Source organism: Calonectris borealis, chromosome 2, assembly GCF_964195595.1.
Source record: "Calonectris borealis chromosome 2, bCalBor7.hap1.2, whole genome shotgun sequence".
NCBI lineage: Eukaryota > Metazoa > Chordata > Aves > Procellariiformes > Procellariidae > Calonectris > Calonectris borealis.
Window position 1 is genome coordinate 47680387 of NC_134313.1, and position 16532 is coordinate 47696918.

At 38.8% G+C, this 16532-nt stretch overlaps 1 protein-coding gene across 1 annotated transcript in view; it reads right to left on the minus strand.

The window, feature by feature from the left end:
- SPIDR (scaffold protein involved in DNA repair) overlaps positions 1-16532 on the minus strand; it is a 202656-nt gene that overhangs the window by 137451 nt on the left and 48673 nt on the right. Inside the window, exons 6-7 of the mRNA XM_075141899.1 lie at positions 11488-11747; positions 1813-1913 (exon numbers count right to left, since the gene is read on the minus strand). Of these exons, the coding sequence (XP_074998000.1) occupies positions 1813-1913; positions 11488-11747 (361 nt within the window). The remainder of the gene's footprint in view (positions 1-1812; positions 1914-11487; positions 11748-16532) is intronic.

Genomic DNA, 16532 nt, shown 5'->3' on the forward strand with positions numbered 1-16532 from the left:
GTGAGAAACTGTGAGACTAGCTTTAGCTAAGAGTTTGGGTGTGACTTAAAATTGTACAACCTTCTTATGAAAAAACAACCATTTTCACGATTAGTAATGTACCCTTTAAGTAGAATGCAAAAAAAAAAAAATTTCAGAGAACTAACTTTGTGAATTACAGTTAGAGCTTTTTACCAGTGGAGAATCATAACTGAGTAAGAGCAGTTCCAGCAGTATTTGAAAGTAAACACACATGCTATTAAATAGTTTCATCAATGACATAAAAACAAGTTAAAAAAATAATATAAGAAACTGTGGATACCACAAATTCAAGCAAATTTGTGACTAAAAGAGCACAGGCTTGACATACACAATGATCTGAACTGCATGGTTAGCTGGGCATACTCAAATGAAGCAGACCTGGATACAGCACAAATACTTCCCTGTGTTTAGGTAGAAGAAACACAAACGGTAGCTGGAGAGTGGGAACTGGATCTCAGAAAACAACAGCTACAGAAGTTATGAATTCATATTGGACAATCAATTCAAAGTGAAGTCCCAGAATCACGCTGTGACCAAAGCCAAACCAGACTCAAACACTTTTTACAGGCTTTGAACATACAGGAGGCTGAATAGCGAACTGGACCTGGCCAGTGGTTTTGATGAGACTGAAACTGGAAGAATACATACAGAGGAGCTGTTCTTGCTCTTAAGACCATGCTGAAAAGTTTGAGAGAGTGCAGTAAAAAGCCATGCAAATCACTTGAAGACTGGTAAAAATGCTTTAGAGAGCCTTAAAGAGCTCAGTCTGTTTAGTTTATGAAAATTGTGAGGCAGCATGATTTTTGTGCTGCCTCAAGTGCCAGAGAGGCAAAATGCCACATACTAAAGAGCTCTTTAATCTAATGGAGAAAGGCTTTACAAGAAACAAAAGAGGGAAACTGAAGCCAGGCAAACTCAGATTTGGAAGAAAACACACTTTTAAAAATTTGGGAGTGGAATTAAGGACAAACTCTCAAGGCAACTGATAGATTCCCTCATCTGCATGTTTTCAAATTAAGACCAGAGGACTTTCTGAAAAATAAATGGAAGTTAATATGTGCTCAGAAACAAGTAGTCAGCTTAATACAGAATAAATGCTTGAAATTTTGTAGCCTACAGTCAGACACACACAAGTTGATAAAAATACCCAACCACTTCTTTATACTTAAACTCTACGAATCCATTATCTCTCAGGAAATACTACTTGAAGGTGGTGCTGTCAGTCACTTGTAACTAACTCGCGTAACTCCCACCGTTTCTTTTTAAGTGAAGTGCCCACTGTAGTTATGCTTCACACTCATTTCATGGTTGTGTTCTATTTGTCCATATTTGCTATCATTCACAATTTCAGCACTTATCCATGAATACTGCTGCCTTCAAACCAAAGAAAAATGAACAAGGAAAGAGGAAAAGGTGGTTATAAAGAAACAACAAGAACCAAAAAACCATTTGCACACCCATAAATTAAACCTTGAATGGTCCTACAACCTGCTGGAAACACCATTTCCCCAGGTGATGCTGGAAATCAAGGAGTTGCAAAGAGTCTAGATGGAAGCCATTTAAAACAAGTTCTTTACCCCTTATATTCAAACACTTTGATGACTGAGACGTTATAAACCTTCAGCTAACTGAAATGCATTTTTAGCTCAGAAAACAATCAAGAGAGCATTAAACCCAAGTCAGCCAAAAACCACAAAGAATATAAACTTCAGTTGTACCCCTATGTGGGCCATATATACATACATGTAAGTGTATACTTTCACACAGTAGTATATGTATAATGCTTCTTACCTGAGGGGATTTTAGCATCTGAAATACATTGATGCCTCCAAAAGCTAATGGCAGATCTTTCTCTGTTCTGCAGTCGACATAACCTCTCAGCTAGCCCGCCCCTGCAGAGAATAAAGGAATGCTCAATTTTGCCAGGAATCAGTATTCAGTTTTGCAAAGTGACAAGCCATAGGGCAAATGGAATATGTACGCTTTGACCCTTAGAGACAGAAACATACAGTAAAGTTACATTTTGCAGATTAGTTCTCCTAATCTTGATTTTCCAATGGATATACTCCCAATAAAACATACACTTAGGGTCAATACGCACAACAAAACATTTTCACTATCTGGGTGTCCAAAATCTTCACATTTTCAGTCCTGTCTCCAACATAAGGATTGTAACGAAAGGTTTCCCAACTTTTCTTTGCACTTATGCATGTACCCTGATAGATACTACAGACAATTGCGAATTCAAAACAAACCAGTGTAACCACCAGTTATAACAGGTTGGGGTTTTTTTTTCCTCACAGATTTGTTTGTCTGTTGGCAAGGAGCGATCACAAAAATATTCTTTTACCCATACTTGACCCTATGATTCATTTCACAAGCTGGGTCAAGTGTGCAGTTTCAGTGGTCTGAACACTCTCCAAGATGAAATTAATTTAGCATTCCCAAGGTGAGGAGCAGAGGAGTGGCATCTAGCACAAATACATTTAAGGTAACGCTAAAGCAATTCCTACGCCTGGATTCAAAACCAGAAGACATAATTTCTCACTTTAAGAACAAAAAGATGAATGTGTTGGACGCTGTCTTTGGGCTACTACAAAGAGCTTTGGACTACTATGGGAGTATTTGAGCATTTTTCTTTGGCTTCAAAGAAGTTATCTGCATAAAAACCTACTTCATTCTTTCCTTATAGTGTAAGTTTTTGCACAACAAGTACTATCCAGTACATCAATAACGATTTCTACTAAGGTGAAATGTGTCCTTGGGTTAAACTGGTTTAGGAGTCAACAGAGATAACATACAACCACCTTATGATTATTTGTGCACACGAATAGAATTTTTTGGTTTAGGAAAAAAAGCCAAATAGCTTGGTAAAGCTCACATTGCAAATGTGAAACTGGGAGGACTCACACCTTCGAAACCAAGAAGGAGCTAAAAAGGCTAAGCAGCACTTCAGGTAGGCTGTAAAAATCTCTTTGGTTAGCAACTACTAAGCAATTTCACCTGCAGACTAGTCAACAGATTATATGAAAAGTAGTTAGCGGTCTCAGCTGAATTTCTAATGAACAACTATACATTGTGCAAAATCATAACTATCATAACAATTATTAGATGGCATCTAACATCTTAGTAGTAAAGATCACAGAATGAACACTCTGAAATACAAGAGCCGCATTTGACCCAGAATGATCCATAAAAGTTTTGTAGTTTACATTACTACATCTCTTCCATGGCTGGTGTGGTTCAGGCAGGGAAGAAAGAAACTCAGACTCTTTCAGAGGAGGAAAAAATCCCCAAACCCCCAAAATAAAGAACCCACACTTAAGCTATTAAACCTGCTATATTAAGGAGGAAAACAGACAAAAATATTTAGGAAATCTCGGCCTCCACTGAACTTCCAGGTAAGCTTAACAACCTTGTTTAATCCTGCTTTCAATTAAGACACAGGGGTAACTAATAGAGAGAAGCGCAATGGAAGCTTTGGTACCAAGAGCAGCACAGTCAAGCACAGAACTTCATACAGGGTAATTTACTCTGCTGATAACACTCTGCTCAGCCTCATTTCCCCCAAAACTTGAGCACTCAAGCATTACCGCCCTGCAACACTTGTGGGCAAGACAGTTCTACAAATTCCAGCAAACTGTCCGCTCAATTTCTCTTCTTGCCAGGGAACCATTCTCGGATGCAGTTGTAATTCAGCTTGGCTGCGTGGTCTACACAAGCCATGCTGGAACAGGTAGAGGCCAGCTCAGCTAGGCTTAGAAATGCAGCAGCTAAATGCATTTTGAGTTTGTTTGCTTAAGTCTTGCATGCATGAGTCTGCAACTGAACTCTGTGGTTGGACTATAGCAATACACAATACAGCTAGTAGCTCAAAAACTTGTTTTGCTGAGAGAAAACTGTTCAATAGGAGTGTTCTAAAACCTTACTCCATTCCCTCCACAGACAACAGTCAAAGGAATGTATTTTCTTTGTTCAAATAATGCTAGAAAGCCTTAAGGTATCTGCATAAGAGAGCAGCTCTTACCAGCTCACAGCCTAATTTCACCCCCTTTCCCTGAACAGGGCTATGGTTGTGTCCAGTCAACCAGTTCCTACTCTTCTGTAAGCCCACTACTGTTTCACCTATGGCAGGAACGCCTTGTAGCATGAAGGAAAGCAAGTTCCTGGTTTTGTGGCTATTGCACACAACAGTAATACACCATTCCTGTTTCAGGCCTGATATGCCTACCAGGGAGGGTCTGACTGACACTTACAACTTCATTACTAATTTGCTAACCATGTCTGTATTAGGATAATAGTTATCACAAAGGTCCATGAAAAGTAAACCCGTGCCTTTCCTTAGCAGCCCTTTGTGCTAATAAAATTCATTGATATTTATTAATCATCATCCTTCCATTCACATTCCAAATGCAGTTAAAAAATAGTTTAAACAGAAAACATCATAAAGCATTTTGCATCTGCTTGGTTGCAGAATATAAAATATAACCAAGAATGCATTTATGAGAGGTTCTCAGCTGGTCATTGGAAATTTTTTTTTTTTTTTAATAATGTCTGTTTCATACATTGTGAAATTGGAAAATACAATTCAAGGACATGCCATGCACAAAAGGAATTTCAATGGCAAGAGAAAGAGTTGGTAGTTTATGGTTTGTTTCTTTAAAAAGGTAGAAACAAAGAAATTTAAATACCACCCCAAACCCAGGAGGATCAACCCCCTTTTTAGCTCAAACACATAAAGCAAACAAAGAAAAAGGTGCTTTCTGTTACATATTCTAACAAATTTGGTGACAATGGCATTTGGAAACTAATTCCTTCTCATGCAGTACAGGTGCTCACACTGTTAAAAACGCTTGTGTATGTGCTGTGAGATACTGTGAACTATACAGTCAGAGTCACTCCTGGCTGTGCAGATGAGAGATAAGACAGTTACACAGAGCTTACACAAAGCAGAGCATGGTATTAAGCAGGTGCCCTCTTCAGTGTAAGAACCAAATCCATGTTTTGAAAAAAGCTAAATGGTTAAAATTACTATTATTTTATTCCTAATTGCACATCTGTAGATTGTTAAATACCTAATGAGCTTTTATATTCAGTCTTTGGTAGTCAACTGGGTTTACTGGGACTAACAGTCATTTTTTGGCATAGATTCTATCATATGGGAGTAACTTTTTGCTTATTTTGGTAATACAAGGTAGAGATGAATAATATTCACTTTTCAGTGTCCACACATTATCCCTTTGAAAAATCCCCAAGCTTTCCTGGCTTTTCAGCTTTTCAGGCTGCAGAAACTGTTTGACTTAATTTTGCCAGATATGAGAGGTTTGTTAGCATCAAGGGTGGAGACTGGATTCTACAGTACCAGGTCTTGGTTAATCTGTACTCTGTATTTATTTACGCATCTAGCCGCTTCAAGAAGTTTACAAAAAGGTATTGTTTCCTCTTTTGCACAGATCTAGCCCTTATGATGCATTTAATTGTCCTTCGTGATGAACCCAACATCTGGGGGGTGTGTGTGTGTGTGTGTGTGTATATGTATATATAATTGGCAAATATATTTTGATTACTAACGTACTATTTCTGTAATCAAGGGAACTGACAAACTGTATTTAAATAACAAAAACTGTAATTTGAGATGCATACTTTACTGACCAGCACTTCAAACTCACCCCCAAAATGTTTTAATATGAGCAAATTGAACGCATTTGGCAAATTGTTAATGCAAAGGCTGTTCAGCGAAGCCAAACTGCTCAGATACAATCTCCACTGCCCACAACCTTTTTATTTTTAATCACGAAACTTTCAGTACAACTATTTTGTTCCTTTAAATCCATGAAGGCGGACAGATTTAACAAGCAGAAATCCATGTCCTATTTCTGTACTAAATCTGAGCTTGTTGAAATGTATTTAAAAACAACACATTGCCATTACTGTGCATGTGCAACAACATCCACATGAAAGACAGCTTTGATGACCATAAGAAAGCTCAGCATCTAGTACAAAAGCTCAGTTTCTGGTGGTTGCTCCTTTCCACAAACTTCAAAAGCAAGACTGAAGAGTTTTGTGCCACCATGTGACAAGTATCACCAAAAGGTAACACTGAGCCTGGTCTGCGACTCTCAGGCTGCTGGTCTCTAGGTTCCAACTCCAATGAGGCTAATTGGAGGAAAAAAAAAAAAAGAAAGAGCATTAGTGAGTAGGCTGTGTTTTGACAAGTCATTTTCAATCTTTCTGAAGTGCTGGAGATCTCTCTGTGTTTATTTATTAAGGTTTTCATTCAGCAGGGTGTTGTTCCCCATCATATTGTCCTACCTCTCTTACAGCAGAGGCTCTCAGCAGAAGTAAGATGATTTAATAAGGAGAGTCTTCCCAGAAATAAGTTATCCCTTTTTTGGCTGGTATTAAACAAAAAAAAAAAAAAAAAAAAAAAAAAAAAATCAAGTGCCAGACTCACATGCAGAATTTCTCATAGAATAGAGTAACAAAGTTAAGAGGAAGAGTCTGCAGGAACCAGTTTTGATGGGGGAACAGCCATGCCCCATGAGATAAGGGAAGAGCCTTCCCTTCAGTTCTGAAGGTTTTGGCTTGCCTGAGCAGAGATCTTGCATAGAAAAGCAAGCTCCATGGTTAAACAAACCAAAGGCATCAAAATGACTTCTCTCTGATGGGGAACAACTGTACCCTGCTAAGCCATTCCAATCAGTAAAATACATTACACATGAAATTGGAGAAATCTGTCATTTTAAGGAAGTGGAGTTTTTTTACTAATTTTTTTTTCCCTATTAACACCAAACATCTGGCCCAGTGAAACCATCCACACTTTCTAAAAAAAAAGACATTTTAACTTTCAGCAAGTGCAAAATAATTTGCCCATGTACACTGCCAGTGATTACAAGTAAGTACATCTATAGTGCAGCCATGATATTCTTCAGTTACATTCTCCTAATCCAACAAGAAATTCCCTAGCAAGGAAAACTTAATCCAATACTTAAAATCAGCATAAGAACATGACGGTCAAAAGGGCTAGTCTGTTGCTGTTACACCTGCATGTTACTTGCGGATGCATGTAAGAAAGAACAGACCCCATTTTAGAGTAAAAGCCTGCTTCATTTGTGCCAGCTCCTTCCTCCCTTGCCAATTTCCTTTATGTTCAGGACCTCAGTTGGCCTCATGTGACAACCGGGTTTCATTTTACTGCACATAGTACGAGGACATTCTGTAATTTTCTCCCCTTTTGATAACAAAAGTTAATTTTAGCAGATCAGATCTGTAAGTGGTGTGCATACAAGTTGATATAAGATAATTAAACAGGATTTCCCAAGATTTTATTTTACTATTAAACTAAAAACAGCCACTGAAATATTAAAAAAACCAAAAAGCTAAAGCAGCTATTCTTCACAACTAAAAGCTCTTGCAACGTGAGATTAGAGATTTAGAAGTAGGGTTAACATTATATAACTTAAGATATCTATTTCCTGCACTGAAACCCAGACTTTTTTTTCTTCTGATGGAAATAAAATCCTACTAGAAAAAGCAAACAATTTATAAAACCTTTAAGAAAGGTTTACTTGTAGACAAGAAAAACTGAGTGCGTGAATTTTGAGTTTTCTTCTTTTCATACTGAATTAACCCAGTTATTGGTTTAACCTATGTAACAAACTTCGAGACTTTCAATACTCTTCATTTCTCCCTTCTTTCACAACGGAACTTTGAGAGACTTGGAACTAGTGCAGTTTAGACATTTCACCCTGTAGCATTAACATGAATTCCAAATCTAAAAGAAGAGCTTCCTGAAAACTGTTATTTGCAGTATATACTCTCTCCCTTCAGGTTTGCAAATCACTTGCATTATTTTCCCACGCAGTGTTGACCCAAGCTGAGAAACTGAAACTTTGTGGTGGAATAAAAGGGCAGGAACATCTAAACCCAGCACCTCTTGACCTGATCACCAAGGCAATTCACCTCAGTATCAAGTACCACTAGTAGCACTTCCTTATCAACTCTTTTAGTAGCTTATGGGTGCAGTAAAATGACATTTATCTCTCAGCGTGTCTGGGAAAATTATACTACTCCCACTCCATCCATCACCAATTTTGCTTAAATAAAAGAAGGCGGCTACACAAGATGGCATATAAAACCAATGTTTAAGGTGAGGATGTCCAGGAGCAGTGGTATTGATGGCTGTGAATGAAAGAGATGATACTTTGCTACTAGCATGACAGACTGGCACCTCCTACAGCACTGCCCTTCAGGTTACTTCAGAACCTGCCCAGGACCACCAACACCCCTGAAGGACAAAGAACACCATACAGACTACCTGCTCTCCCCTGTGGACTGTGGTAGAAAAAAGAACAATCTTTACTTAGAACAACTTTGAAAACAAAAACTAACATTACAGGGGATACATGAAGACATATGAGAATTTGGCAAAACGGCACAGAATAGACCAGTCAGTAGGCATAGTGGGGGAGGAATTGCTTCTGTCACACCTTTCTTGTCTGCAGATACTCATCACTTTCCAAAACGCCACTTAACTCCTAATAGAGGATGATTGCAACATGCCCCTTCAAATTTCACTCATCATAAGCAACATTGTATATTGTGCATGTTCTTTTGGGGTCATAATGTACCTCATTTTATTTCCACTCAAAGGTGTTGAATTTACACTCAAATTTCTAACACTAGGATCAGCAGAATTTATTTTAATCATCCATCATCAGCTTACTTCTGAAGATTTCTGTTGGTTTGGTTACATCTTGTTTTTTGTAGTGTATGACAATTACATCTGTAATAGGATCAAACAAAGAATACTCTTTCCTCCCATCCAGGCAACTATCCATTTCCATTTTAGCACCAGGAGGGTTCCAGGAGGATAAGACAGCAGAAAGTAACTTACTTGAATTTTCCCACAGACTGTTATGGCTCTTTTCTTTGGTTTTTTTTTTTTTTTTTGTTTGGTTTTGGTTGGGTGGAGGGTATTAGGGGGTTTTCCTTGATGTTGCATAGAAAAATGTAGCCATTGAGGTAATAGGAGCATAGCTGCAATCAGGTAATGCAAACATAAATGCAGATTGCAGTGTGCCTAAAGAAACTGGAAGAGACTGTTACACATGGTATAAGATTTTTTCAGAAAATATAAGCTAAAATTTTTGAAAGTATTCTCTCTGCTTTGGAAGATAGCTTTAGTCATCTCAAACAGCAAACAGAGATGAAAATAGAAATAATTTCTATTTTCTTAAAAGTGGAAACAAAACCACAGGAGGCCTATTCTACCTACATCAGGACTCTTCCATGAAGTAAGCATACTTAATACAGTCTGGATTTGGAGAAGAACCTCTCGCACAGGAATTCACATGGGAAGATGGCAGCTCTACCATCTGCACCATCTCCGCTCAACCCATGCTTCCCTAGCCACCAGCCTGGAAAAAGAGAGCCTGGCTAAGCAGAGGCTCTTGGCTCTCTTCCACCTACTACGCAGTTCCAAATGGCCCAAGTGGGAGCCCGTGGGCCAGATCCAGCTTGCAGGATGATCTTCCCTGCTCGCTGCTTTTTCTGCTGTGGCCTTGATCTACAGCAGAGGTGGGAAGGAAGGAGAAAGGACAAGCCAACAACTGCTACGTAACTTTTAGCTACATAACCAGAAAGAAGGGGTTGTCACTTCATCAATCAGCCGACAAACCTTTCCCCAAACTGGCCTTCAATCCACAGCACTGAAAACCTGAGCTTTCCTATAGGATGCAGACTCTTATATCCACTGTTAGCATGCCAATGAGAATGGTCTCCACCACAGTAAAAGGAAGGATAGGAAAGACAGACACGTGGAACTAATGCCCTGAACAGGAAGAGTGAAAAGATGACAATTACCTGGACAAGCAAAATAACTAGATAAACAAAACTCATAACTGAGGAATTTCCTGCCCGCTTCCCTGTTCCCAAAGGAACCCAAGGTGGAACCACAGGACGAAAGAGTGAAAAACCCTGCAAGCTCTGCTCCTCTGGCCACTCCAGACAGACTACATTCTATATTGTTGTGGTTTCTTTGGTTTTGTTTGTTTGTTTTTAAAGGTATTTATTCTCTTATACACTTGTTTCAGAGTATCTTTGCTGTAAAATATATTTTTGCACTAAGACTGTTGATAGTAGAGGTCATCAAATGAAGCTGGTAGGTGCAGATTCAAGTAATGTTTAAGCTACAGAACTCCTAACCCTGAGATGTTATTGCAGCAGCCGGAAGTTTTTATGGCTTCAGAAAACTACCGGGAAAACTCATGAAAAGACAAACCCACTGAGGGTAACAAACAGCTCCGGAGCAGTAAACTGCTGAAAGCTGGAAGTGCATCTGGGCAAAACACAACTATATGCTTGTCATGTTCTTATTACCTTCACACATACTTGCTTTTGGCCACTAACAGGCATTTTTGGGAGTTACAGCTTTAGTCTGACCTAGTACAGTAGTGTCTTTATGTTTTTAAAGTAACAAGAAATAAAGCTTGATTGCACAAGCAAAGCACTTTTAAGTATAGAGATCCTCAGTAATTAGGACTTTCAAATCAGTTTCCTCAGTCAGCATTTTGAAATAGCCAAGAACATTTTTAGAGAAAAATAAGGTCTGGCTATTTAACCAAAGTCAGTATTTACTTTTTAAGTAATTGATTGATTACTGTACATAGAATCAGCTGTAAAAAAAGTAAGAAAGAACCACATTGTTAAAAATACAATAGATACCTATAGCAGCACCGTTTGTAATTGTAGTCTCCATAGCTTGAGGCATACCTTCACATATACCATTGAAGTTAAAGCAACTTTCGTTAGTTCAATATAAGAAGTGACCATTTCTGCACTATAATTAGCTAGAGAAATAGTGAATTGTGAACATCAGGCTTCCATTGCTCAGGCTCAGGCTGTTTTCTTTCAGCAGTCAGATATCTTTTTGATGTATTTAATTTAGTCACAGAGATTTAAATTTCAGATTAACAAATACATCCCACCTTTGCCTAAACATCACTCTGTCCTGCACTATTCAGCACTATTGCTCATCCACCCCTTTCCTACAGTATTTTGGATAATTTTACCCTGACAAAGCTGGAGAGGACCAAAAAAAAAAAATCAGAGGTACAGCATTTTTGCAGACTATCTGGAGAGGCACAAAGCAATGAAATGATTACAAGCTAAAACAGAAGTATGTCCACTCACACATCTCTAAGGCATTGTAAAGCATTATTAGAAGTGCAAAAGCTGTATCAATTTGTACACAGGAGTTCAAGATCGAGAGATTTCACCACAATTTTAAAACTGAACTGAGATCTTTCTTGCCTTATTTGCTTGTTTACAGATAAATGACATTCTTTAAGTTTTTGGAATTTGCATCTCTAAAATGTTTATCCTTGAAATGCATTCCTACTCTTCTGTAAGTATTCTTTTACTTACAATTCAAAAAAAAATTTACTTAAGGTGGACAGCATTTACCTCAGTAGCTTCCTCTTCTTCGCGGACTCAGTGGGGGCTCGAGGGGCCTTGCCTGCCTGCTTCCCGGGGGTGCAGAGAAGGGCCTGCGCAGACCTCAGCCACTCGCTGGCCAGTCGTGCTGTAACATCCCCCGTGTCCACTCCTGATCTCGACCGTAATCTCTTAGTGGATCCTGGAGTAGTGGTCGCCAGGCCACAGGTCTCTCCTTCTCCCACGCTGTCGTTATCGGACGAATACTCAGAAATTTCTGTCGAAGTTGTCTAAAAAAATAATAAAAAAAAAAGCTATTTACACAGAATGCTAATGAGATAGTACAGGTTTATGTAGGCAGTTATTTATGTTCCCTAGTAATCCATAAATTGAATGCCAATTTATTGATTAATATAACTTGGACAACCTCACTGTAAATGCACATTAATGTTTTGTAAGTCAACATGAACTCCTGAATATAAGGACCATCTCTTGAGGGACAACTGGGATGAGTAACATTTATTTTTTCAAGCCTAGATCTGGAGAATTTATAAAAACAATAAGCCAATGCTTATCTCTATCAGGAGAAGCTTCCAGACAGGTGTCAGGATTAAAGCAAGATTTCAGGAAAGCAGAAAGAGGCTAATGCGTGACAGGGATCATGACTGGCAGGAAAGCTGAGAGAAAGGGAGTTTTCACATTGGGATTCAAGTAAGTAGGAAGGCTGGCTTCCATAGCCTGAACGGAGGGAAGAAATAGATGCCTCAATTGAGAACTTGTAGCTGGCAAAAAGTATGTAACTGTCGTGGTTTAACCCCAGCCAGCAACTAAGCCCCACACAGCCACTCACTCACTCCCCCCTACAATGGGATGGCGGAGAGAATCAGAAGGCTAAAAGTGAGAAAACTCCTGCGTTGAGATAAAGACAGTTTAATAGGTAAGGTAAAAGCTGCGCACACAAGCAAAGCAAAATAAGGAATTCATTCACTACTTCCTATCGGCAGGCAGGTGTTCAGCCATCCCCAGGAAAGCAGGGCTCCATCCCGCGTAACGGTTACTTGGGAAGACAAACGCCATCACTCCAAACGTCCCCCCTTCCTTCTTCTTCCCCCAGCTTTATATACTGAGCATGACGTCATATGGTATGGAACGCCCCATTGGCCAGTTGGGTTAGCTGTCCTGACTATGCTCCCTCCCAGCTTCTTGTGCACCTGGCAGAGCACGGGAAGCTGAAAAGTCCTTGACTAGCGCAAACACTACTTAGCAACAACTAAAACATCAATGTGTTATCAACATTATTCTCATACTAAATCCAAAACACAGCACTATACCAACTACTAGGAAGAAAATCAACTCCATCCCAGCCGAAACCAGGACAGTAACCTTTTGTTAAAACAAGATTTTGACCACTAAAGCTGGCCTTCACCCATGTCCAGCAGGCCTATAGCTTCCCAGGAAGGTTTCAGAAGTTAAGCGTAAACTATCGAGCCACATCCAGGTAGCTCCAGGGAGGATCGATCACTGGTCAGCAGCCAGGGCCACAAGCAAGCAAGGCTGGAGCTCATAAAACCTCGGTGGAGTTCTTCTCCCAGAAACTCACCCCACTGAAGAAGGGATGAGAGGAGAGGATGAGAAGGTCCAAAAACAAGCCTGCAAAGAGACGTGGAAGGCTGAGGACAGAGCTGGCAACGAAAATTCATCTGCTTTAGCTCAGCTTGTTTTACTCTCCTCTAGTCCTCCCGCACAAGTAGGGCGAGGCAGCTGGGTTGGCACCCTAAGGTGAGCTCTGCACAGTTGTTATGTACATTATGCTCTCTTCACCCAGTATTTCTTAAAGTACTGAGTATTATGCAAAAATACTTGGAAAGTGGCATTTTACCTAGTACAGAACGAAATGATCTAAAACTCTGAAATAGGCGGAAGACTAAGAAACATGAGCTGGGCTCAGTCTTCAGGAGCCACTCTGTGCAAGTTCTGGTGAGGTGAGCATCACTGGGACCACCAGCACTAGCCCAGCTCAAGGAGCCTTGCACAAAACTTCTCTGTAGAAGAGGCAAGTTAAGTAACTCAGCCTGATCCTTGAAAAAACCAAAACCCAATACAAAACATTAGGTTCACATTATCAACGGGGAACTAGAAAACCCCAAAGACTGACTTTGCTCCAGATCATGCTGCCCCGATCACAGAATAGGTCCTGAAAAAAATTAGCCTGTTCCTCTGGTCTAATGCAGTAAGCAGCTCTCTACACAGGTTGTCTGACAACTGACCCAGATAAAGACTTTAAAGATAAAAGAGGAAAGAGAGCATTCACTAATGCTGTTGTATGTTATTAATTAGTGTAATCATCTGAAACCAACATTTCTCGACTGTGCACAAAAATGAGTTCAGCTCTTGCCAGTTCTTTAAAACATTCTTCACGTAAATGATGAGACACTGCGTTCATGTTCTGAGAGCTTACCTAAGTATTCTGGAAATTTGAAGGACCTTTTAAAGTTATCCAGCGAAGGAGAATAGCTAAAAGAATGTAATTAATATCAGCCTGTTTTAAACACAACACAGTCAACATTCGTCCCTTGGCAACAATATTTCTCTGAAAACAAACTCCTTCCACATTGGAAACGAGCCAGAAATAAAAGGTTTCAAACAGTAGAAAAGCAGTAAGCAAGCACTACATTCTTAAAAACACCATTCCGATGCACTCTTTTGCTTTAGGAATGCTTTAATTTTGTTTGAATTGCTACGATATCCACAGCACCTAAAAAAAGTATGCAAACCTAAAGTTCTTTGAGCAAGTAAAATGCAAATGAGGAAAGCCCTTGGGACGTGCTTCATCCCACATGTTTTAACCCCACTGACTGTTGTAAGACTTAAGAACCTTTCCTAAGTAAAGATTGTCTAATAAATCGTTTAATTCTTCTGCTAATATTTATTATTGTATATTTGTTTAGACTTAACTTCCCCAAGGAAACCGTACTTTGGGGGTTTTGTTTTTCATTTGTTTGCTTGTTAGAGTTTTGTTTTAATTGGTCAGTTGGATATTTTTCTTAAAAGAGGAAGCTATAAAAATGAAGAAGAAAAACAAAGAACAAAAACTCAACCTTCCAATTCCATACATTATATTTAACTGTAGCCACCATCAGAAATACAGAACAGAAAAATATTTTCAAAACATACACACATGATTTTTCAAGTATCCAGTAAACGAGCTGGCACGTCTACCAACATTATGGTGGTGGACAGATGGCAAAAAAAAAATTCATTTAATTTCTTAGGTTCACTTTAAAACAATCATTGATAGTGAAGAAATTGTTTATCGATTATCAGTATCTTAAACATCATGAAGCTGAATTTTCAAGAGGTTTTGTTTTTTTTTTAAATAATATCCCCAGTAATATCATTAACAGTTTCTGAAGAGTGACATTGCTAAGCACAGAGAAATGTCAAATTAAAAGTAGTCGACTTTTCCACATTGCTTATTATTTGAAAATATAGGGGTTTTTTGTTGCGGTGGCTGCAGATACAATGCTCCCCACTACACACAGGCTCAGGTTCCCCACCTCAATCCCTTCCTTCAACCCCTGAGCCAAGTCGAATCATCCCCATCCTGGGGTTCTCCATGACTGTCTCCCATATATCCCAATCACTCCAAATACTTGGTAGTAGACTGTTCACTAAGATTTACCTATCATTTCCAATGATGGCCTTGCCACAACACCCTCTTTTATATCATGCTAGCCACTTTTCCATGTCCAAGGGCTGAGTGGAAAAAAAATGCAGGGGCTGACCTCAATCTCTCTCTCACTAAAACAACAAACATGGCTCATTTTGTTCACTTTTAGAATAAATCAATTTGCTCTGTGATTGGTTTCATTTGAAAGGTTCTAAATGCTCCCCTTCTATGGCTCTTTTAAGGAAAAATGACTTTAGTATAAATGCACAGAATACTGCAATTTTTTCTGATAAGATTTGGCTACAGAAAAACAAAGAAGTCAGTGAGTACTGTAGCTGAGCATCCAGGATCCTATATTTTAAAGATAAGCATGTTTAAATCAAAATGTGTCAAAAGAATTCTCAATATGAATTAATTTATGATGTATTTCTGACAGCACTCACCAGTACTAGCTAATGTAGAGGATGGTACAAATGTAAAAATAGAAACCAGAATGAGAAACAGCAAATATCCTCCCCTGGCTAAACAGTTAAGATTGCTAAAGAATATATGATTACCTGTGTCAATTTAAATTCATTAAAAAAAAAAAATCACCCAAAAAACAGACACAGAAATGGTAAAATCCTGGCCCAAATTGTTCAAAGACAAAACTCTTTACTTCAGTGAAATGAAGATAGCATTCCATAAGCATGTAGATGTTGCATGCAGGCAGCACAGAAGATACCATGCTGTTACTTCTGTGACCAAGTACTCCCTCCCTCATCCTCAAGAGATTTGCTTCAGGTGCCTGTTGCTTCGCCTTGAACACCTTGTGACTTCTTTGGGACTACCTTTGCAATCTGCACAGCATTTGCCTCTGAAAGGTCTGAAAAAATTACTTTTTCACTTCAATAATGATGGAGGCAAGAAATATTTGTATTTGATCACTTTAATAAGCATTCAATATTTCTTACCAATAAAATAGCAGTAAGTTAATAGGAGAAGTGTTAAATTTCCATTTGAAGTTTCCAGCTTCAGCACAGAAAGCAGAACTGTACAAAACTTTCTGTACAAAAAGAAAGCTAACATATCAATCCTATTAAAAAAATAATAAACCTGTATTTTTTACAAAAAATTGTAATCGCTAATTAGAGACAAGGAGATAAGCGGTTGGGAGAGTTTCTCATCCCCCTTGGCTCTCCTCCCAAGATACATCACTCAGTGAAACTTTTCTGCAGAAAAATGTCAGTATATACACCCTACTTTTGTATTGGTTAAACACTTTCAGTCATTGTACATTCAGAAAACGTTGTAAATCTTTTCCAATTGGTATGAATATACTTCGCAGATATGATGCTCAATAATCAGCTGAAACTAAGATGCTTCAGCATGCTGCAGTATGTCCAAATCTCCTCTTACTGACAAA